We start from the raw sequence: 24,658 nt of genomic DNA, 5'->3' as shown, positions 1-24,658 counted from the left end.
GTATGGTCGGGAAGCTTATTGATTTGATAATTGCTATTGCTTTACAAATAATTATAACGACGTGGAAAGATACTACTAAAATTACTTTTATTGGTTGGTTGGTTGGAATCTGTTATGTCATCATCGCCTCAATCTTATCCAGACAATCTGCTTAATCCACATCTAATGTTATTAGTTATGAACCCCTATAAAAAATTGGAGTGTTTATTAGGTTATTATTACTGCATTGCTGTTAACGTTTGATCTCTTCTCCTCTTTTCCTTTCCCTCTTCTCCTTTTTGCCTTTTCATCTTCTTTTCTCAATATTGTTAAAATACATATGGTTTAGTGATGAGTTTATATCATTAAATTGAAGTTTTTTGGTTCCTAGTTCACTAGTTTATGCTTTATTAATTTTGGCTGGTTTTGTATTTACCTTTTCTTTCTTTTGTTTATAGAATTGTGAAGTTGTTTCATACTGAACTATTTATTTCTGCATGCTTGGACTTATTTGATTGGGTATGTTTACCCTCAGTAATTGCTTTTTTGCATTCTAATAAAGCATTTGTAAACTAAAAAAGAAAAAATCATAAAAACATTAAAAACACACAAGAGAAGACAAAGCATATCTAAATAGATTATTAAATAAGTCAATCGTATGGTTAAGTGTGGCGAGTCAAACAAAAGGTTCACTCCAAAGTTTTAGTCGAGTTCAAAATTACGTACCTTGATCAGCTACGCTGAGTGTTGGCACTGCATTATCAGGTTGCTCTTCCCCATACTCTTCTTCCAAAGGCTCAGTAAAGGCAGATGGTTTACCGCGTTTAGAGTAGATAAACTGAGAAGCTAAAAGAAAGCATAAGTAAACAATCAATAGAATGTAACTGACAGATGATTTTGGATCTGTGCTCTTACCTATACAAGACAAGCATAAACACAAACAAGAAAAAGGCTTTCCACTTACAAATGCATTAGTGGAAGGACATGATTATAGTAGTAGTAAGTACATGCATAGTCCATGACCAGGTATTAACCACACCCAAGTCGTAAAAACCAGAATAACCACAGTTTAGAACGATCTCGGGGTATAGAAACGTGAGCTAGATTTATTTATAAACATTAAAAAAAGGTTTATAATTAGGGGTTTGGTCTTACTGGCATATAATGGGAACACCATTCATTAACGTGGGAAAGCAAAAACTATTGGCAAGAAAGATCACACTTAATGGTGCACAACATTACTAGAACAGAAACTACTAATTAACAGCAAAGAAGCACTACAATCTGGTAGAAAGTGATTACTTTAGGAAAATCAGCTTTCAAATTCAGTACAGAAAAAATATTTTGGAGGAAGTGTACTCGTTCAGTTCGCATTGCTTTCAACAAACGTAGACTTATCCATGAATCCTGTGAAAGACCATTTAGAAAAGCTTCAAAGAATAGCTTATATACGATAAACTTTTACAGTTCTTCAGACGGTCACTCAATATTTATCTGTATGGGACTTTTATTAAAACTGCTCAATTAGGCCTCATGGTAACTATGTTTTTTTAAAAATCATTAAAAACCTATATTTTTAGGAGTTAGAAAGGGAGTCTCCCATTAATCACGGGAAATATTGTCACCATCTTTAAAATAGGCATTGCAATGCTGGTCCATTTGGTCAAACCGGTCCTAGGATGCTTGTTTCCAGTCCAGGGAGGAGCAGGCTTGGCAGTTCGGGCTGGACTGTTCCCATGAGGCACAGGGTCCAGACTGATTTGCATATGGCCAGGTCTAAACTGGGGTGGCATGGTGAGTAAAAATGATGGATTTAACCCAGATCTCTTGACTGGGGTGAATGTTTTGATTTGTTCTGCATTCCGTCCATCAATTGTGTGTCTTTTGCTTTCTTGCCCTAGGTGCGTTGGCCATAGCACTTTTTTTATTTTTATAATTTTTTGCAAAAATGCAAGTAGAAAAATGTAAAATGCTGCTGTGTAAAGATGGGTGCATGTTTGCAAAATAAGGAAAAAAGGCCTAAAAACAAGAGGTGGGAAATAATTTACAGAGATGTGCAAAATGCCATCACTCACAGTGAAGAGACAACTGAAGTGGGTTCACTCATTGTTTATGCTGTGCTCGGTGAATGATAACTAAATGAATCAATGGATGAAAAGGGCTGACCAAGAGCCCCTAGATCAACATTAAACCATTTATTTATAATTGTATACAAATATGTATATACATCCACCAACTAGATTACCCACTTTTCCTGGTCTAGCTGAGCGAGTGTGGGGCACATTCAGTGGGCACTGGGAGTCCAATGTCATGTACACAATTAATCCGCCCCATACTGAACAGATTAAAACGCACACTCCAAAGCCACGTGGTTTCGGAGTGCATGCGATTTTAATCTGTCCAACAGAGGCCCAGTTTCTTACAACACCAAACATTTATTGACAGTGAAAGTGTCTGCTCATATGGAATCCTGACACTTTGACAATCAAGCCTTGTTCACAGGTAAATAGTTCCCATTGTACAAGACACAGGATGGGAACTATTTACCTGTGAACAAGGTTTGATTGTCGAAACGTGTCAGGATTCCATATGAGCAGCCACTTGAACTGTGAATAAATGTTTGATGGTGTCAGGAACTGGGCCTCGGCATCTTTGGATGTTTATTGCTGGGAAGCTCCGTCCGAGTGAGCTGAGGGGCCCCTGTTGATAGAGATATCTCTCTCTCTATCTTTCTCTCTATCCTACTGGCGATTGCCAGTAGGTAGTTATAGTTGGGACCATGTTTCTGCAGGAAAAGGGTTTATTGACTAGCCTATAACTTTGTCGCAGTTTGACGAATCTCCACTAAACTTTCCCAAAAAGTGTGCTGGTAATTCTAGCTGTGCATGGAAAGTTTTGGGGTGATCCATCAAGCAGGGGCCGAGAAGAGGGGATGAGGGGGGTGTTTTCCATGTTAATTCCCATAGAGCGTCTTTAGTCATACCTGCAGCCTGAATAGCTGAATGGAATTACACCGAATTTGGCACAGAGGTAGCTTTTGGTTCGCAGATCACGCTTAGTTATTTGGTGTAAATCCGTTCAGTAGTTTGAGAAATTACAGGAAATCCAAATATGTACACCTGCGATCGCATAGCCTTCTCAAATAAGTACAAGCTTGTGCAGAGATCTACAGTGCTCTGATCGGCTACCAACCCTTAAACCAGGACGTGCTGGCAGCCATCTTGGGTCTTAGCTTCAGACAAATCCCCCCCCAAAAAAAGGGGAGGGGGGGGGGGGGGGCAGGGTACATTCACAACGAAATTCGCAAATATTGCCATGAATTAAAAAAAAAAAAAAGGCACAGTCTCCTAAGCTTGTTAGGTCTCGCCTGACCCAGCGCATGCGCTGGTCTGGCGAGACTTACTGAGAGGGCTCCAAAAAGTGCTACCAGGCCAGCCTAGAGCTACAGTGCATGTGCGCGGGCGTGCACGCCGCTTTTACAGCGATTACTTTCACTTTCACGGCCGCTTTGATGTTTGATCGCGATCACTTTCGCGGCCGCACGACCGCTCAGCATAGCCAATAGGTCTCACTTTTGGGACCTTATAAGTATTTAGTTATGCAACTGTTGCATGGCTAAACACTTATAAGGTCCCAAAGGCGAGACCTATTGGCTATGCCAATGCTTGTTTTTAATGTTGCACCTAGGCAGGCTAGGTCCCAGGGGCATGCAGAGATTTTGCTTTCTAGATGCAATCCTGCCTTAAAAGGAGCAATAGCTCTGATGGAGCATTTGAACAGGCTGAGAAGTTTCCATTGCACAAGATGCACAGCCCGATCGTGCTCGTGGAACATTTGATATTGTTGGTGGACATGCTGTGCAGGGAAGGCCTGGCCTAGTATTTGGAACGTCGTCCTACTGCTCGAGTGGCAAGTCCATCAATGTGGACTGGACAGCACTCAAAAATCCAAATGCACACATCAAAGTGTTTTGCCATTGTGTAATATTGCTTCCAGAGTCAAAGTCACATTTCAGTTTCGGATTAGATGCATCCTGTCAATCACTCAAATGGTCTCCGAACAGGAGTTTTTATCCATTCCATTAAGGTGGCCCAAAAGGTATGTGGCATTAGCTGCCATCTGGAAAATACTTTGTGACCCAAATGGTCTACCTTTCTGGCCACTCTGTCTAGAAGGCCATTAGGAAAGTTGTAGGAGTTCTGCTTCACAGACTTTTGAACCCCTAGACACTCCAGTGATGGATAGGAGATCAAAAAGTATGGTTAACCTGGAGTCAGTCAGCCTATGGGGCCTGGCAAGCTACCTATGGGCTACAGGGCAAACCAGCTTTGGCAAAGCCAAAAGGTCTTACCTATGCAAGAGCTATTGGTCGTCGACTCTCTGTACACCGCAAACACAATTTAATTTATTGTTTTTGCGTAATGGTGTCGTTCATTTTTGCTTGTTCTATCTAATGTAGGATTCACAAGCATCTGTTCTGCCTGAGCCCTTGTTTTGTATTATATGTACCTTGCTGGACGCAGGACTGTGTCCTACTGGATTCTGTTGCAAATGTATACAATATTAAACTAACCCTGTCCGGCTGGACAGCTTTAATAACGCACTAATTCTTAGTCTATATTCATTTCCCCTCCTTGTACTCTCCTTTTCGGGGATTACTGTGTTTGTAACTTATTGATACCCAAGGTCCCTGACCATTACAATTGGGCTCCCTGGTTTCTAAAAACTTGTCAATGTGGTTAGGCATGTTGTGCAGCAGCGCAACTAAAAAGTAGGTCCTATAAAGCGGCCAGCTCTGGCCACGTCATAGCCCCTTTTTCTGGTGGGTGGGCAACAATGGAGGGTTTAGGTGTAGACCGGGAACCCACGATAGGAATGGGTGACAGGAGGAAAGTGTCAAGCAATAAAATAGATAGGGCCCAGGCAAGCAACACCTGTTTGGGGGGGGGGGGGGGGGGGGGGGGAGAAACGGGTCAAGTAACAATGTGGGAGGGCGAATGGGCAAGCTACGATGGGGCAAACACACAGGGGAGGGATGGGGCAAGCAACGACATGGAGCAGGACGAGGGGAGACAGTCTACAAACACATGAACTTTTAGTGAGTGTTGCAAGTAGAAGCAAAACGTAGCCTGGCTCAGAAAGCTTGAGGAGTGGAAGGATACTCACATAGAAAGTAAGCAGTACTTGGGCCATGCTTCATGGGATGGAAAAACATTGAGAGGAAGTGAAGATGGAACACACTGACCAAATAGGAGCCAGCAAATAAGAGTGACATAAAGCCAACCAATGGTAAGAAATAGGTGGCCTCTAACCTCTACTTTAGGCTAACAAAATGGCTTTCAAGCAACAGTGCAAACACCATCTCAGGAAAGACCTAAAAAAGAAGTTTCTCCCAGGCAACCATTATACTGTCTAGGAGAACTTCATTAAATAGAAGCAAGGGCTGCACAGAAAACTAAACAATGATGAAACACTTCCATCGGAATGCTCATCTTCGCTCCTGCAGAAAGCAAATCTGTCAGCCTTTTTAACAACTGTAAAGCGACAGGATACCTGCCTGGGACGGAGAGAGGAGTAGGAAATGTCCCCTACTGGGGACATATGTAGACCACTTGCATTTTCAAATAGAAATAAAGGTCGGCATCAGTATTATAGGAGGGCTGAAGGTCGTCATCCTCTGTGTGTCCGTAATCCTTACCCTCTTCATCAAAATCTGAACCAAATCTCCTCTAAATTGTTCATCTTGGGCCTGGGCGAGGGCATTCAACAGTGTTTACAAATTAAAGTTACCCCTCACTTCTTCCCTTCCGACATGAATACTTTTTTTTCATTAACACCCCATTGGTGCACTGGAGCCAGCTCCGCGGGTGGCATCACCAGAGACTTTAGGGTCAGAAATGTGTGAGGACAAAAATGAAGGGAGGACAGTACCTTGGAAAGTTCAGACTTTGCCTGAAGCCCAGTGCTGGTGCAGCATTGGGAGAAGTGGAGTAAGAGCCAACAGAGTTGCCAAACCTGTAGGACCAGTCCCTTCTCCCATTGGGGAGTAACCCTGGGGGTTTCAGGGTCATCCTGACAAGGACAAGCATAGCTAGCCGCCAAAGCCTCAACCAGCGTGGAGTCAGACAAAGGACTGAGGAACTATAGCCTCAGCTTCTTCGGCACCGGGGTTCTCCTGATATCGAAGAAGAGTCAGCATCAGCAAATAGTGCTGCGACTCTGAACAATCATCACTGTAACGGGACCTCTTCCCTATGGAGATTTCATCCCTCTTATGACTATTCATTTTTTTGTGGTACAATCTATTAGGAGAACTTTTCCTTTTGGAACTTTTACTTTTTGAAAGGTCTTCCCGCAAGGCCAAAAATAACTTGGCCTCCTATCCCTGATGGCCTTCAGATGCATGAAAAAGCAAGAATCACAGGGCACAGCATGGTGTCCCATACATAGACTCCACATACACTGATCATAGGGGCCTGAAAGGGGTGGCACCTTTTGGCACTGTCTGCAAGGCTTTGAAGCCTGACGCCTTTTGAGGAGACATTTAATGTCGAACGCTGAGAATTTCATCAATGAGACAGACATCCTGATCACGTCCTTGAGACACTGAAAAAACAAGAATGAAATCAGCATATCGAGTTGGTCACACAAAATACCCATGTGACATCACATCTGAAAACAGAGTAGCAGTTGGAGCAACATGGTGCCTCCCTGCAGTGTAGGAAAATCATTGCTTTGAAGAAAGCTTTCAGGACCTGGCTAAAGCCTGGAAGGAGTATTCATAAAATGAGTAAATTATAGGAAGAAGTATCCATCAAAAGAATGAATGGCAATAGAGCAAGAGTACAAGAAGAGTTTATCCTTTAGTTCGCACTGCTAAACCAACACACTTTCAAACTAACCGTTACACTCATTCAGCTCTCATCCACATACATTTCTGAGAATTTGGCCCAAACAATAAATCTATAGTACAAGAGAATTGCGATGACTGTATAATTCCGGTGAAGCTAATAACAAGAATGCTCGAATACGGTTCAGTTCCGGGTTCACAGGGGCCGACAGTGCGAGTACAGGTGAGGCAAATCAGTTGATTACAAGGGTTAAAGGAAGGAAATGCCGGTTTACTTACTTACCTATTATTGAGCCGAGCGAGAAGAGTCATCCAGACGCCGTGCCACAAGAAATGGACAAGGTATGGAGAGAGGGGGTTGATGTGCAAGTAGATTGGGGGCATCACTAGAGAAATACAGAGACGTTAAGGAGGAGGAATAATTCAGGATTATAAAAAGATACGGGCATTTGCTCAAATGTTAAAAAAGTATCTATTTTATTAAAAATTAGTTCGTTTGTAGATGCAAATATGGTCTGTTTATTAAAAGTGACACGGACTATGAATTGGTAGACTTCTTATCACGGTCCGGCGTTAGTGAAATAGACCGTTTTGAACTTGGGAATATGTCCTTTTTTATTAAAAACTATACGGACCGTCAATAGATAGTTTGGTGATCATGACCCACAAGAGGGCAGTAGAGTCTAGCAACAGAGGGAAAAGACTGAGGATTTCGTATAATTCAATGCTGCATAGACAATAATAGGTAAGAGAGAAGAGGGCTAAACATTTTCCCCCGGTTTTGTTTCTCGGTTTCAAACTAGGCCTAATTGATAAAGGGCCACATACGTGTGTGTACTACGAATATCCAGAAGGAAAGGTATACTCGGGATGAGAAGCTAAGATTGTGATGCCAATCGGATACAAATTCTAGTAAAAATCAAAGGTATGTTGCCCCGTATCTCCAGATTACATTAGGGATGATACAAAATATCAAAATGGGAATAATAGAGTACATCTTTTTACCTTTATAATCTAAATAGGTCAGAAGAAAATAGAACGTATTACAGTTATTGGAAAGACTCAAAAGGAAAAGTGACCAAAATAACAAGCTGTGAGAAAAAATAAAATAAAGAGGAGGTATGGATCTTGAATTATAAAGTAGCAAATTGAGGGTTAGTACTAAATATGAAGAATTATTCATCTTTTAGTCTAATTATGTATTTTTATGTTACATGAAAGACTCGAATTGTGAGAGTCGCATTTGAAAGAAAAGGAGCAAGAACATTTGGATTGCCCTTTTGGAAACACCTCGCTGCCACACCTGAATAACCATCAGGTGAGAATATTAGGGAAGAGGTTAATATATAAACCCGGGGTAGTATAAAATTCACCTGGTGGACTGTCCTGACCTTTTAGGTGAGATTCAAAATATCTATAATAGAAAGGTTTGGTTAAAGATTGACATGATGTACATATAGTTGTTTGAATAGAGATTGAAATAGATGTGCGTTTGAATGTATTTCTGGGACCCTGGGGTTAAATCATGGTGTATTTGAAGTATTAAGTTAATAAAATAATGATGTATAATGTTTATGAATTGGTCTTTTATGTACACTGACTGCAAAACATTAATTTTTTTAAACAGGTGTATATTTGGAAATTTCTAAATTAAATTGAACTGTAAAAAGAGAGCAAAATTCTAGTCTTGAAAAAGATGGTTTAAGACCAATGTATACCATCGAAACGCGTCGATGCACTTTCCTTTGCACAATCATGTTAATGCTGATTGGCTTAGCCGAAAACCAACAGAAATTGAAACGGAGGGTGCCAGTTGGCTTATTTGTCTCTTCGTTTAAAGATGTGCTAACTTGAATGACAAATAATACTGTCTGATTATGTCTCTCGTACTGTTTTAACAACTTTATTAGATTTGTCTAGTATATTATTGTATTAGAGTACTGTTAGAGTACTAAGACAGTTGGTGGTTTTAATATATGGATTGTTTTTAAATTACTGTTGATATACACAACCTTAGGTTGGTATAAGTCATTTTTAATTAACTTTGTACTAATTTCTACTTTTATTGTACTATAGATTTATTGTTTGGCGCCAAATTCTCAGAAATATATGTGGATGAGAGCTGAATAAGTGTAACGGTTAGTTTGAAAGTGTGTTGGGTTAGCAGTGTGAACTAAAGGATAAACTCTTCTTGTACCTGTTTGAGTACCCCTACCTATCCTTTGGTTTCCCAAAGGGGTTCCTCTCATTTTAACTTTGATCAACAGACCAAGAGTACACACTCACCTAATACAGGCCCAAAACTGACAAAAAGTTATACAATAAAAGGATCTAAGAATCTCACATCATGGACAAGGTTCTTTTGTTACTACCTGTCAAAAATAACAAGCTATATAAAAAAACAAAAAAATTGGAAGGGTCACCTTGTTGTTACAGGGAGATTAGCACCTGTCACCTATAGAGCGACCCTTTTCAATAATGAAAGAAAAAAATTAGCAGACTTAACCTCACAAAAAAAAGGAAGAAAACCCTTTGCGAACAATTCCCTTATGGTTGCGGATTTCTTCTGTCTAGATGCAGAATACCCAGAGCTGACTGAATCCACAATTCCACAAAGCATTAGTGCACTAAGGCTTCAACCCAACCAACAAGATTTGCAACATCTTTTTCATCCTGTCTTCAGAACAACCAGAGGTAACAGAAAAAAAAAACACCACCATATTCCTAAGGAACCATATAAAACCATTGCAGGAGGTTGGCTTATTACAAGTTCAGCATCAGGAGGGCAGAATTGTGTCTGGGGTCAAAAGTAGCACTAGATTGTTGGCAGACCCTGAAAGGCTGTTACCAAGAGTGCTGGGGGTTTCCCCGAGGAGCCCCCCAGTGCATGGAATCATACCTTCAACACTGGTAATGTTGTTGGGGTAGAATTCCAATATATTTGATACCAAACATGCCCAGGTTCGGCACAGCCACTATATAGTTAGCCATCGAGTAATGACAGATGACCACTATTTTGTATAAAAAAGGCTGGCCGCACTTACAAAGCCTGGAGAATCTACTCTGTGGTTTGTAGGCTAGTCCTGCTCATGCAGTGGCATCCTTACACTTAAAACAGAGCACACTGCCCTCAGGATTGAAAGGCCTGCCTTAGGGGTGATTTATAGGTTTTAAGTGTAGTGACCTCAGATATAAGAAAACTTATATCTGTCGTAAGTGGTGCAAGCACCAACTTACACCGGCTGCAATGCAGGCCTGTAGTTACAGTTGGAGTGGTCTCTCATGGGTGGCACAATACTTGTTGAAGCCCATGGGAGACTAGTGCACCATGCCCTGGGTACCTCCGTATCATATACTAGGGACTTATAAGGGTACAGCAGTACCATAGTCAAATTTAGGCAGAAGCCCAGTAACCGGGGTTCAGATTATCAGGATCCCAGTCAGATTAGTCAAAAACAATCTGACACCAGACAAAAAGTGGAGTGTAACCATGTTAGAAGGATCCTACATTCCTACAACTATCCAGCAGAACATCATAACATTTCTGAAGCTAGGGCATGAGCAATATGAGATGGTAGACAAAATGCGAACTGTAGGGGTCATAAAACCGAGAGACCTGCTCTCTGCCCCAGCAGCTCCACGGTTGTGCCGATGCCGCTGCCCTGTGCAGGTAGGTGTTCAAGGCCCTCCTCTACCGGCAGGCTCCTGCCTGCGCCTCATCCCTGGTAGTCCAGTGGGAAAGCCTTGCTCTTCTGCTGCCCCCGCGGCCCCTCCCCCTTGCCACTCCCCGCTTTCTGCTCGTTTTCTGTCTTTTTTGCCATTGTGCCTGTTTTGTCTTGCTGTTATTGTGCGAGTTTTCTTGTCTTGCTGTTATTGTATTTTTGTTAGTGATTCTTTATTTGTTATGTGATTTTCTGCCTGTTTTTTCAGCCCGCTCCCTTTGCCGCAGCTGCTGCCCCCGCGGCCCCTGTCGGTCCCCGCTCCCGCCTACCCAGCTGCGCTTCCCTCCAGGCAAGCCTGTCTGCGCCCATCTCCGACCACCCACCACTACGACTCAGCTGCCCTCCTCGCACTCAACCCTGGAAGGAACAACTGCCAGCTGTTTACACTGACCACCCACAGCCAGTTGTCCTGCCGTCACCGCTGCCAAACCTTCACCACCCTCCACACCCCCACAGCCGCAGCCCCCACACTGGACGCCAGCACCCCGGAACCCTGTGATGCATCCTCCTCAGGGCTTCGGGGGTGCGCTCACTACACAGACCCGCTGTAGAGATCTAGGACCCTATCGACACCCTTGCACCAGACGTCGCCTTCTTCACAGAAACATGGTCCAACACCACCTCCGGCCCGGACATTAATACCGCCATCCCCAACGGATACAAGATCCAGAGGAAGGACCGCCCCAACCGCTCAGAAGGATTTGCCATCGCACACAAGAACTCCCTCCGACCGACCACCTCCAGCGACAGCCCGCCCAACACCTTCATTTCTAGATCCAGACCGGCCCCAGAACGACCCTACGAGGTACCCTCGCCTACAGACCTCGAACCGCATTCACCACTACCATCTACAACCGGATCGCGCCTCACGCCATCGCCTCCATGGACTACATACTCATCGGAGACCTTAACTTACACGTCGACAACCTCAGCGACCCCAACTCCGCCACCCTCCTGAACAACCTCGGACTGAAACAACTCGTCACCACCCCCACCAACAAGACAGGACACACCCTCGACCCCATCTTCACAGGAGAACACAACATCCACTTCAGCCACACCACGCAACCCCATGGATGGGCCACCACTGCGTACACTTCCACATCGACAATCCCACCGCCCCAAAACTTGCACCCTGCCCTCCACAAAGGAACTGGAGCAAGGTCACAGAGGAGCAGATCAACGCCACCCTCAACCGTGATGCCCCTCCCCCACCTCGACCGACGCCAACCTCGCAGGCTAAGACCTTCACAGAGGGATCACCAACTGCGCAGACAAACTCGCACCCCTACGTAACCCTGACAGACAGAGCCCCAGAAAGGCCACCTGGTTCATTGGTATCTCCAAGAATCCAGATGCACCTACAGATGTCTCGAGAAGAAATTGAAAAATGGCAAATGCTCGGAAGACTGCATCACCTACAAGAACGCCATGGCAGAATACCACCAACGCATCAGATCCACCAAAAGGACCTTCATCCAGAATAAGATCCCCGCCAACTCCAGCAACTCAAAGGAAGTCTTCAGCATCATCCAGGAATTCACCAAACCCCCCCAGCGAAATCACATACATCACCCCCTCCCAGGAGCTCTGCAACAAGCTGGGATCCTACTTCCATCTGAAAATCAAGTGCCTCTATGAAAATTTCAATGACCAGGAACCTGACTCCGAAACCACTCCCACCTCCAGCAACGCAAGCCAGCCCGCCATCTCCTCCTGGACCCCAGTTACCACCGGAGACACCGCATCGACCATGAAATGTATTCCCTCAGGAGCCCCAACGGACCCCTGCCCTCCACACATCTTCCACAGAGCCATCGCACCAGAACTACGACGCACCATCAATGCCACCTTCTAGACCAGCAATTTCCCCGATCACTGGAAATGCGCATAAGTCAGACGCCTATTCAAGAAGACCTCAGCAGATCCTACGGACCTCAAGAACACCGACCCATCTCCCTTCCACCCTTCTCGACCAAAGTCACAGAGAAGACAGTCAACGTCCAACTAACAAAATTAATAGAAGAGAACTGCATCCTCGACCCCTCCCAATCCAGATTCCGCAGCAACCACAGCACTGAAACCGCTCTACTCGCCGCCCCAGACTACATTTGCACCCTCCTTAACCAAGGACATACCGCGGCCCTGATCCTACTCGACCTCTCTACAGCCTTCGACACCATCTCCCACTGCACACTCACCAGACTCCATGACGCCGGCATACAGGAAACCGCACTCGACTGGCTCTGATCCTTCATCACCGGCAGAACCCAAACAATCAGACTTTCATCCTTCCTCTCCAAACCCATGGAAATCAACTGCGGAGTACCCCAAGGATCAGTGCTCTGCCCTACGCTCTTCAACATCTACATGGTCCGCCTCGCCGCCATCGTCTGACATCACATCCTCTCCCTCACCAAAGACCTCATCACCACCAGATTCAACTTCCAGGAAGGGATGAAGGAAGGAATTTGAATCCTGGATGAGCAGCAGCTGCCAGAAGCTCAACTTGAAGACAGAGGTCCTCGTCCTCAGACCCTCGCCCTCTGCATGGGACAACACCTTGTGGCCCACTGCCCTCAGCAGCCCCCCATCCCCCCACGGACCACACCCGGAACCTCGGCATCAAACTCGACTAACCCTGGGCGTAAGGCTACGCTACGCTCGCGTAGTTTGCCCAACTACGCAAATTGCACAAAGCACAGTGCAAAATTGCGTAGCATAGCGGGCATTTTTTGCTTGGTCGCGGTCCTCAACGTGAAGTTGGCGACCGCGAGCGAGTAAAATAACATCCCGGCGAGACTTTCTCTTTCGCAATCAGCAACATCAAGTTGCCGATTGAGAGTGTGGAAAATAAACCTCCCGGCGAGATTCTCAACACGGGGAGGTCAGGATTCTCATTGCAACTGGTCGCTTATGCTCGTGACTGCTCGCGATGAGAAACTACCAGTCCGCGTTGAGAAAGCTGTCGCTCGAGTACAAATCTACTCGAGCGGCAGAAAACGACCGCTTGCACTGTGCAAGATGTGGTTTGCAATGATTGCACAGTGCAGACATGCATTCGGCACTGTGCAATCAGTGCGAACACCATTTTGCACAGTGCTCTACGCAGTTTGCGTAGCTCGCAAAGTGCACTTCGCGTAGCGCTACGACGCAAACTACACCCAGGGTTACTCGACTCCACCCTCTACATGACCCGACATGTCAACGCCGTCATCTCCACGTGCTTCAACACCCTCCGCATCCTTCGGAAGACCTTCAAATGGATCCCCCCGAATCAAGTAAGACAGTCACCCACGCACTCACATCCAGCAGACTGAATACAGAAACGCCCTCTACCCATAGATCAACAAGTCTCTGCTCCACAAACTCCAGACCGTACAGAACACCGCAGCCAGACTTGTCCTTGGCATCCCTCGACACAAACACATCAGATCTTCAAAACCTCCACTGGCTCCCCGTCAAGAAGAGAATAACTTTCAAGGTACTCACCCACGCCTACAAATGCCTCCACAAGACTGGACCCCAATATCTCAACAACAGAATCTCCTTCCGCCTACCCAAGATAAACCTCCGATCCGCTGACTTCGCCGAACCCCCGCACATCTGCAGAGCAAGAACGGGTGGAAGAACCTTCTCCTACATCACAGCCAAGACCTAGAACGAGCTCCTGATCGACATCAGACGTGCCCCCACCCTGCAAATCTTCAGGAAGACCTATCTCCTCAACTGACCGGAGCTGCCCCCATCATCGCCTGGAGACCCTCACGGGTGAGAAGCGTGCTTCGAAATCCCTAATTGATTGACTGATCAAACCATCTGGAAGTTAATGGAATGATTCAATTAAACTTCTACCCAAATCAGATTTATTTTTTTTGCATTCACCATCTCAGAGTTCAATGCTTACTGGATTCCCAGAGTTGGAAATACACTAGGCCAACTAGGAGAGGCCCAAGTGCATGTACACTGGACTTTACCTAGGGCTAATGGCAGATTTCACTGGCTACTACATAGAAGGAAAAGACATTTTCCACCCCAAAGTTCTATACCATTTTACTGTCCTCTTGTTGGGACAGATGAGGCACAAGCCACCTATCAAGGACTAATGCTGTGTCCCAAATCTGCCAAAAATAAAACCACAGGTGAAACCAGTAGAAGCAAATGTTAATTTACAGTACTGCAGAACTGTTAAGTCTTTTATAAAAAATGGTAGGCTGTTACAGAGGCTTCATTTTTGACTCTGCCAGTAAGGCCACCTTTTTGACTAAATTACTTCACAAACATGCACCAGCCACGCTACTGGCCCCAACCACTCAAACATTGGAGGCTTTTCATATGCCCAGGGTCCCACTATGATCCCGTTTTCTCTGCAGTGAAGTAAAGTTAAGAAATCTTTTCACCAGCAGACAGATGTCTCTAGCTTCAGATTGGTGGTTGTCCTCAACCAAAGGATGCAGACAGAGTTAAGTGACCTGTTGGCTAAATCAGCCAAAAACTGAACCCCCAAGAGGCCTACCACTCTCCAATAGAAAATAAATGTGTATCCAGTATATGGCCTCTAGAATTGCAATGATATTACTTGCTGGTTCGCCATTTCCATTTAAAGATTGATCACGCACTACTCACCTGGCTAACCTGTTTTAAAGACACTAACTCATGTATTCTTTGTTGGTTTCTCATTCTTATTCTCCATGATCCATAATGCAGACAAACAGATTTCCTCTCACACTTTCCTCTGCAGCATTTATTTGCTCGGTAAACAACTACCATAAGGGTATGTGAAAGAGTGTGCGTCTCCTAAATTCCTCTTGAAGCACTTCATAGCAAGAACATGAAGTCAAGAACCTCAGAATGGAAATGACAGTCAGGCAAATGCCACAAGTGTGATAGTCTCCATAGTCAAGAGAGTATCACACTTAACCTCATTTCCTTTCTCCTGAACCTTAGGGAAAGGAAGAATAAACAGTGAAAGTCTATCCAATGGTAGTATTGAGCACACAATATAGTCCCTCTCCTCGGTCTGTTTTCTCTTTCTTCACTGCTCCCCAGCTCTTCAGATAAGTTGCTTTAGGTTTCCGCATGAGATCTTGTTTTTCTTCACGTTACACTGATTGTGCTATTCTGCTGCTCTGCCATTGCTTCCTACAGGTTTATGATCCCGCAGGAACGCGAGCCACTTCTGATGCAGGCTGTAGCCGCCTATTCAGTTACAGAGGGCCTCATGATGTGGAAAGGTCCTTCAACCTGCAGAGGCTCCTGTGGGCGCTCTCAGCAAGACGCGCTCCTCTCTATCTTCACGATGGCATGCTCCATCTGAATCAAACTTCCAAAGAGCAGCGCGTCCGATCACAGAACATACCGGCCTGGAGTCTGACATCACTGTTAAGGGGTATGTATAGTAAACTCACTAGTTCTGGGCATAAGCACTGAAGTGTGCAAGCGGGACACTGGCCCAGGGTACCTATCCTTTCAATTTGGGGTCACGGTGATAAGTGTCCCAAGGCATCAGCCCCCAGGACCTCTCCAACTTTATATATATCACAACTGGTACCACTAGTGCCTAATACTATTGCAATCATTTGGGCCAAAGAAACTTCTCTCTTAGAAGAGGAGAACATACAATACATTCCCCTAGATAATAATTTCTGTGACGCAGCGGATGTGTCCATACACAGAGCTGTCTCCTATGCCATCTTTTCCTATGTGAAGACCTTACAATAGCTGGTACAAAGATGTCCCGGACCCATCCTCATGAGGACAGAACCCACCTGACTCTTGACCCCACAAAAATGCGGGCAGACTGGAGCACCGCCTAAAAAGGCCAAGCGTAATCATTATCAGCCACTAAGGGTCGAACGGGGGGCATGTTAGACCCCAGAGGACTTACTAGACTCTTGTGCCCCAGAGTGGCTTTCAGCGACAAAGGAGGCTGCCTATGTGGCCGGTAGGCTCAGATAGACTCTGGATAAGGAGGTCCGTAACCACCTGAGAGTGGAGTGTCCACGCCTTTCCCTCAAAGGCAATAAAGTCCTCCCCCCAGACCTGAATTCGAAAATAGCTACTTTCCTGGCTAGGTATATTTGTGACCCGAATGAAGGCATAGCCCACTCATGGCAGTCCAGCCAGGATAAGCTCCCTGATGTCACAGGAATCTTGACCAAGATGCTCATTATGGCAAAGGAGGCTAAAGAATCTGGATCCCTCATTCCTCAGGATGGCCTTTCGGGATGGGCTCAGCGAGGTCGAATTCTATTGGGCAATGCCAACTGCACTCTGTCCACTAAGCATCGCAGATTCTTTTTTATTAAAAGTGGACCCTAACCTAGGGGATCTTGCAACTTCGAAAGCAGGGGTGGTGGCACAAGGGGGTCCTGTTTGGGGACCCATTTATAAAAGACCTAGGGAAATTTGCCTCTACGTTCACCTCCCTTAGTAAGACCCAGGCTTTAACCTCAAGGTTTTTCACTGTGGGTGGCCATGGAAGGGGTGCCCAGCTGGCCACCTTGCCTCCCAGTCTCCTTCCTTTAGACAGCACTATTTGGAGGTTTCTTCCCCTCCAGGTGATGTGTCAACATCAAACTGGGTCAAGAGGCAACTCCAGAGGACACAATATCTAGGGAACCAATAACGGAAAGTGCAACTCTTTTTTCCCCCACTTAAGAGTTGGGGGCAGGGTGGCATTTTTTATGCACAACTGGCATGTGCCAACGTCCAATGCCTGGGTGTTACGAACCATCCAGGGCTTTCGTATAAAATTCTAGGGCTCCCCTTTTCAGCCCAGACAACCACGTCCCATAGTCTTCTCAGACTGCGATGCTTCCCTCCCATAAATAAGGAACTTTCTAGTGGAAGGGGCTATTGTCCTACAACCAAAGGATTCCCAGCATCCTGTTCCTCAGTTACAGCGGAACATCACCCGGGCTCTTTAAACATTTTGGCAGACTGGCACTTCAGAAAGCTTCAGGACAAAAGGATGTGGATCTCGACCCTCATATATTTAAAGAATCAACTTGCAAGTGGGGGCCCTTCACAACAGAACTGTTCACTTCCAGGCTGGACAATCAAGTGGACAGATTCTTCAGTTGGAGACCAGACCCCATGGCAGCAGCGACTGATGCCTTTCCCAAGGATAGGAACAAGGAGAGGGCATACGAGTTTCACCTATTTGCAATGCTAACCCGCATATCAGCACAATTGAGGAGACAACGGGCATCCTCATGGAGATGTCAACTCGGTATCCAGTTCGGATTAAACTCTTGGGATTTTCGAATCCCTCTTTCGGGATCTCCTTTGCGATCAGTCAGGGAATCCACACAAACTGGTTGTGGAAGGCATGGTACGATATATGGGAAGGAGGATTACAGGCAAAGATGGCAAGTTTCAGGCCTTTAAGAACAAGCTCAGTCTCTCCTCTTGAAAGCCTGGGTATCCTCCACAATCAAACAGTACAAAACAGCCTATGCTTGGAAGGCTGGGTTAGTTTGTGCAGAGGGACTTGGATCCTGTGGTGTCAGGTGGTGTGCAGATTCTGAACTTTCTTTCAGAGATGGAATCCAAAAGGTATGGCTTACAGGTCAGTTAACATTTTCCGATCAGCTATCTCAGCAGGCCACGATCCCATGAAAGGCCTCCCAGTGGGGTGGGTTTGGGGGGGGGGGGGTCATCTCCTGTTGCAGAAGTTAATGAGAAGCAGCTGGCTTGCCGTCCCTCCAAAACCCAGATACTTCTCTCTTTGCAATGGTAATTGGGTTCCTAATCTTTTTCTCTCTAGGCCAAACAATAAACACCTTTCAAGGAGTTATCAGGTAAGCTGGCTATGCTTCTTTGTTTGATCCCCTGTAAGAGAGTCTCAGATGTTCGAGCTTTAGACGCTGCAAGTAGGTTGTTCACCCTGGATGGGATTACCTTTCATTATCCAGACTGACAAAGAAACTCTAAGGTGGTATCTTACCCTGCATTTGATGACAACCACAAATCATGTGTGGTAAAATGCATTAAGGCATATGAGGCCATGACAGAAGAACTGAGACCTCCGGGGAGAGGCAACCACACCCATTCTTAAAGAAAGCAGTTTAAGGGGTTCTCCTCTCCAACTATTGCCCGATGGGTCCGATGGGTGAAGCAAGAAGAAGGTATTGATACTAGCATTTTAGGAGTACTTTCTGCAAGGGGTGCAATGATCATTAAGGCCTTCAAGGTAGGTGCTCAGCTGGAAGATATTGTAAATGTGGTAAGCTGGCTATGCTGCTTTGTTTGATCCCCTGCAAGAGCCTCAGATGTTCGAGCTTTAGTCGTTGCAAGTAGGTTGTTCACCCTGGATGGGATTACCTTTCATTATCCAGACTGACAAAGAAACTCTAAGGTGGTATCTTACCCTGCATTTGATGACAACCACAAATTGTGTGGTAAAATGCATTAAGGCATATGAGGCCATGACAGAAGAACGGAGTCCTCCGGGGGAGAGGCAACCGCACCCATCCTTAAAAAAGCAGTTTAAGGGGTTCTCCTCTCCAACTATTGTCCGATGGGTGAAGCAATAAGAAGGTATTGATACTAGCATTTTCTGAGTACTTTCTGCAAGGGGTGCAATGGTCTTTAAGGCCTTCAAGTTAGGTGCTCAGCTGGAAGATATTGTAAATGCAGCAGACTGGTTCTCCGATTCCACCTTCAAAAGATTTCACTTCAAGCCAGTGATTGACATGGCTCTCTTGTAGTGAGTAAGCTTTAAACTAGCGTAATCCACTCCTCCAGTCCAGACATAGAATACAACATTTCCTAGCTGACGTGACAGAAGGTTTCAATTCTAGTAAGGACACAGAGGCGTTGAAACTTTACATCACGAATGCTATAAAATTTGGTATTAACTTTTAGTAAGGTTTGCTCCATTGTTCTTCAGCTACAGGGCTACACTAGAAACTAACTGTAAAGTCTAAAGTCAGTTAAAAAAAATACAATTAGTTTGCAATCCTACCCTTTACACATCTTCATCTGGTTTCACTTTAAACATTTACTGCATTCATGACATCGCTGAACTCTGATTTACTCATACTGTATATGGATCAGCACCACTCTCAGGGTCACGTCACTTTAATCAAGTAGCACATCGGTTCTTAACCTATGGTATGTGGACTCCTGGGGGTCCACAACGCTTTATCAGGGGGTCCATGACTGATTAGAAAATAAAATATTAACAGAATAATAAGGTGCATTTAACCTCTTCAGTGCCCCGCCCTTTCCCCGCCCTGTGCCGGGCGTTGAATTAGCGGGCGGGGTTCATGACGAGATAGTCTCGTCATGGGCACAGCGCAACCGCGCTCCATGACGAGACTATCTCGTCATGGGCACTGAAGGGGGTAAATAAAGAAACAAAAAGCAAAACAAACTTTTAAAACGTTCTGTAAATGTGAAGGATTTTGAAATTGGAAGCTAGAAATAACGTTGGTATCCTCAGCTTGATTTGTGGGAGCAGTCAAACAGAATGTAGTATAGAAGATGGGTGGCCTCAATCGAACTTAAAAAAGCTTCAACCTTCCCATTCAAATGGAGATCTTTTTTATTATATTGGTTTGTGGAACAAATAACACAATTCATCTGCTTGTTCCTGTATATTGTTTTGCGTTACAAATCATTGAAATTGCTTAGGGTGGCATCCCGGATTCCAATAATGACTCAGTAGATTTCAATAACAATTCATTGGGGGCCACCAGATGCCAGTAAGTAGGGGTCTACAGAAGTCAGTAGGTTAAGAATCACTATATTAGCACACCTGCCTTGCCCTTCTGGACCATGTGATACACTACTATCCATTACAGAAGCCTGAATCTGCCACTTGCCAGTTTTCTTGTTGAGACTTTGTTTGGGCCTCTAGTTTTGAGCTATTATCTGAACTCGGCGCTTTTAGAGCGGAGGTCTCTCTATGAATAAGATGGAAGATAGATTTCTTCTGGGAATGGTATCCTTAATTTATCAAACACCAGAGATAAAAACTGCATTGGAGGGGGAGGGGGAGGGGGGGGGGGGGCTGAGAATAGAGACCATATTTAGGACTAAGTTTCAGAAACATTGTCAGAAGTGATATTTACCATTTCTTGGATGAACGAGGAGGTCAGTATTCTACAGAAGTAAAACATCCTACTTGTTACCTGTAATGCATTACAGGGTAGTGCAGTTTGTTGGAAAGCGGGTAAGGATGGAAATCATACAAAATGTTACCTTTCAGCCAGATAAATCTTCCATGCACAAATCTGCTTGCCAGTCACTAAATTCACGGTTTGTGTTTATCAGTGTGTTTTGTTGATGTACATTCATCCAGGCCGATTGATATTCTGCAGTCAGATTTGGGGGCTCCATGCACACATCACAATTCTCTTATGAGGTGTTATAACATCTGTGCCGACTCTCCATCTTTACTAGCCACCAATCATCTAACAATAAGAAAATCCTGTATTTCAGATTTTTTGGCTGTAGTGGTGGCAACATAACTACTGCCATGATGTGTGCAACGGACTAGAAGGCAAAATGCAACATATACCATCATGTGCCCCAACTTCGCTGAAGGAGTACTTCCACTCTTCTTCATGCTCAATAAAGTACCCATTTGGTGTAATGATAGCCTGCTGACCCGGTTTATGCAAATAGCTAATTTGTCATGTTAGGCATTTTTGTCCAACATGACAAATTAGCTATTTGCCTTTTACATATTGCACTCATTCTTGGCAACAACTGATGAAACAAAGCCTGTATCTGACCAACCCTTTCCAAGTGGATACCTGTTCAGCAAGCCTCTCTGACAAGCTGGTAGCTGGTGCAAAGGGAGTCATTCAGAAACATTAGGAGACAGTTTTTTTCCTGCTGGGTCAGCAAAGCAATACTTTGCCTCAGGTTCATCCATCTCGCTCCTCCACTCACCAAATATTCACCAGCTGGGAATACGTACACCTGTGCAGTGAAGTGCAAACAAGCTACATTTTAATTAGCCCAGGCTGGGTTTTCTTTGGCCAGGTTATGCAGTGAAGGGGGCTTTGCTAATTGGCTAGGGGGTCATGTTCCACAACCACATTGCCAATCTGGAATGGTGCTATATTTTACAAACTTTTTGCATGGCTTTTTATAGAGCACACTAGCTCGGGACGTGGCTTGAAGCCGATGTAGATGGGAGCGGACCTCGGAGCTCCAGCATAGGAATCCCCCATCTGACAAGATCCTGAATCCCAACCCCTCTAATAAGCGGAGGGACCGAAAGCTGAAGTGCTCAGGAGCAAGTAAATGACAGGCTAAGAGGCATTAGGCAGCAAAAAAGCAAGGTAACGAGGCCGGCTGCAGGAGGACTCCGAGACAAACAAAATGGCAGCCGCAGCGCGAATGTGGTGATGAAACCAGGAACCTGGGGACAGAAGACGAGGTAGGCCAGGCATCTGGGAGCAACGGAGACGCGGGTGACCTGAAATGAGCACTCGCTGAGCTGAAGGACAAGCAGTGGTGCCAACAGAGGGCGGTGAGTGACCATTGCAACAGCAGTAAGGCAGCCACATAGAAGAGCGGAGGCAGCGACAGCAAGGTAGGAGGCGGCAGCCGCGGGTGACACGGGCAGTGGCCGTACTCAGAAGAGACCACCGAGGAAGCCAGGACAGTTCAGGGATTGGAGAAAACGGAGGAGTGGTAAAACAGAGGACGCGGCGCATACCTGGCCAGAGTCCCAAGGGAAGTGGCGGTGTGGGGCCAGAGCAAATCAAGGCCTGTCTAGCAGGGATAAGCAGCACAGACAGCGGTGCAGTGAACAGCTGGAAGGTAAGCAGAATCGGAGGGCCTGCAGGCAGAGACCACGGTGGCTAAGCGAGGGAAGGTCTGGGAGCGGAGTGAGGGCCCGCAATAAAAGGTGCGGTAGACCAAGAGTGAAGGCCTATCGAGCAGCACCCTGGGACTCATAAGCGCAGCTACGCAGGGTCACAGCAAGCTGACTCGGACCGAGAGTGCTTAGAGAAGCGAGAGAGCACTCGAACAGCCAGAAAGATAATCAGGGGAGCTGTATCAACAGAGAAGCTGTGGACACCAAACAGGGAACCTGGAGAGGACTGCTGAGAGCAGCAGAGACATACCAAACCTACCGAGAGGTGAGGCAACTGAACCCCAGACATTAAAGGGAAGTAGGCCTGACAGGGCCAGAAAGAGCGCGAACCACGGAGTGCAGCGACAGATAGCCAGGTAAACGAGCTGTGACCTTGAACTAAAGGCCATCCGAGAGGCACTGGGCCTACTGCGGGACCAAGGGGAATCAGCAGCAACTGTCCATGAAATATCTAGCCCAACTCTGAGGGAAGGGCCTGATGGAGATTACAGATAGGCATCAGGAAGAGACTGGCATCTGACGGCCACAGGCAGAGAGGTAAGGTTGCAGGCAAGCATGGTGAAAGTGCCAAATAGGAAGGGACATGGCATCCTGGCTACGGGAGCACCCAGACGGATGAAGAGGATGACATCCCAGAAACAGCGAGGGATGCCTCTGCCACACGCCCCACATTGGCGGACATCATGGAGACTATCACAGCATCCCATGAAGCACTCAAAATGGAAATCATTGGCACCGACCTCAGCCTCTTAAAAGATGATCACCGCCATCTGGTGGGGAGAGCAACTGGCACAAAGAAAACACTCGCAGACATCCCAGCGGAGGTAACGAAACTGAGGAAATCTCACAGCCGTGGAAGCAAAAATAAGGATACTGGAGGTGCGGGCAGAAAACAGCGAAGGGAGATCGTGCAGAAACAACTTGCGCATAGTTGGAGTACCAGAAAAAGAGCAAAGAGACGATATGGTGCAATTTCTAGAGGATTGGATGAACAGCAAAGTGGCTCCAGAGGGGTTAGCGCCATTTTATGCCCTGGAGAGGGCGCATCGAGTCCCATCCAGAGCACCTAGACCAGGAGCTCCTCCAAGGTCAATAGTAGTCCGCCTGCTTCATTTAAGAAACAGAGACCACATCCTCAAGCAGGCCCAACAGAAAAATGATTAGCTGGCCTGAAGGGAGTGCAATTTTTCCAGATGCCGCAGGAAGCCTGGGGATGGCTGGACTCTGGACCAGGGTGTGGATTGAGGGGTGTGGATTGAGGGGAAGCTCACCGGGGTCGACAGCAGACAGGAGAGAAGTGGGTCATGGCAAGACAAGGGCACCGACCTCGACGGAAGTCCAGGCGGAACTATGCAAGGCCCTCAAAGAGGTGGCAGAGCTTAGCCAATCGAAGTCTAGCCCTAAGTCAACATGAAGTGATCGAGCGAATAACCAGTCGGAGTGTTCTCTAACAACTAGCACAGCAGAGGAATCGGAGACAGAGCTGCCGAAAGTAACACCTAATACCGCTGATAAGCTTGGCTGACAGAGAACTGTAAAGTCAGACGAAACTGCAGATTTTTGGGAACTATATCCTTTTTGGAGTTACCACAGAAAAAAATAGGGAGGAGGGACTTTAGGAGGAATCGATAGGAGAAAAGAGGAGGGGGATGAGGTGGAGATTACCTGCTGCAACATGGGGGGATTTCGGGCGGAGGGGTTCTCGGGGCTGGGCGATAGCCACCACAACTGCACAACCAGAAGACCAGTTTAAGTGTTTGGATGGGAGGGGGACTACTTCTACCTGTCCTGGGGAAGGGGAGTTGGGAAGTTTGTTTATCTCAGGGGTTTTCAATAGGGGACAGGTGTGTCTGGGGCAAGAAATTAGATAGGGAAAGCTCAGTGTCAACCCAATGGGACCCACCGTAGACTTCAGGTGTATTTCCTGGAATGTACAAGGGATGCACTCCATGACAAAGTGCCTCAAGGTACATGCATTCTTGGTGCGCAGAGGGATGCAAATTGCAATGCTGCAGGAGACGTATATAAATGCAAAGGAGGGAGCTGCGTTACAGCATCGTTGGCGGGGCCACGTGTACCATACAAACTATTCTGCATTCACCAGAGGGGTGCTAATCTGGGTGAGAGTAGGAGTCCCTTTCCAATGTACTAAACAGATCATAGACCCAGAAGGGCGGTATGTGGTCTGTATGGATAGAAATACGGATTTACTTGATGGGAGGGATGTGACAATGGGGAGTACCTATGGCCCAAATATGGATC

At 45.9% G+C, this 24,658-nt stretch overlaps 1 protein-coding gene across 2 annotated transcripts in view; it reads right to left on the bottom strand.

Annotated features, from left to right (window-relative positions):
• HBS1L (HBS1 like translational GTPase) overlaps window positions 1–24,658 on the bottom strand; it is a 498,888-nt gene that overhangs the window by 414,397 nt on the left and 59,833 nt on the right. For both annotated transcript variants that reach the window (XM_085611611.1, XM_085611612.1), the window contains exon 3: window positions 706–825. In XM_085611611.1, coding sequence (XP_085467737.1) covers window positions 706–825 — 120 coding nt within the window. The remainder of the gene's footprint in view (window positions 1–705; window positions 826–24,658) is intronic.

The sequence above is a fragment of the Triturus cristatus genome, chromosome 6, assembly GCF_964204655.1.
Source record: "Triturus cristatus chromosome 6, aTriCri1.1, whole genome shotgun sequence".
In the NCBI taxonomy this organism is placed as follows: domain Eukaryota; kingdom Metazoa; phylum Chordata; class Amphibia; order Caudata; family Salamandridae; genus Triturus; species Triturus cristatus.
Note: the sequence above shows the minus strand (reverse complement) of the source record. Positions and strands in the feature narration are given on the sequence as shown.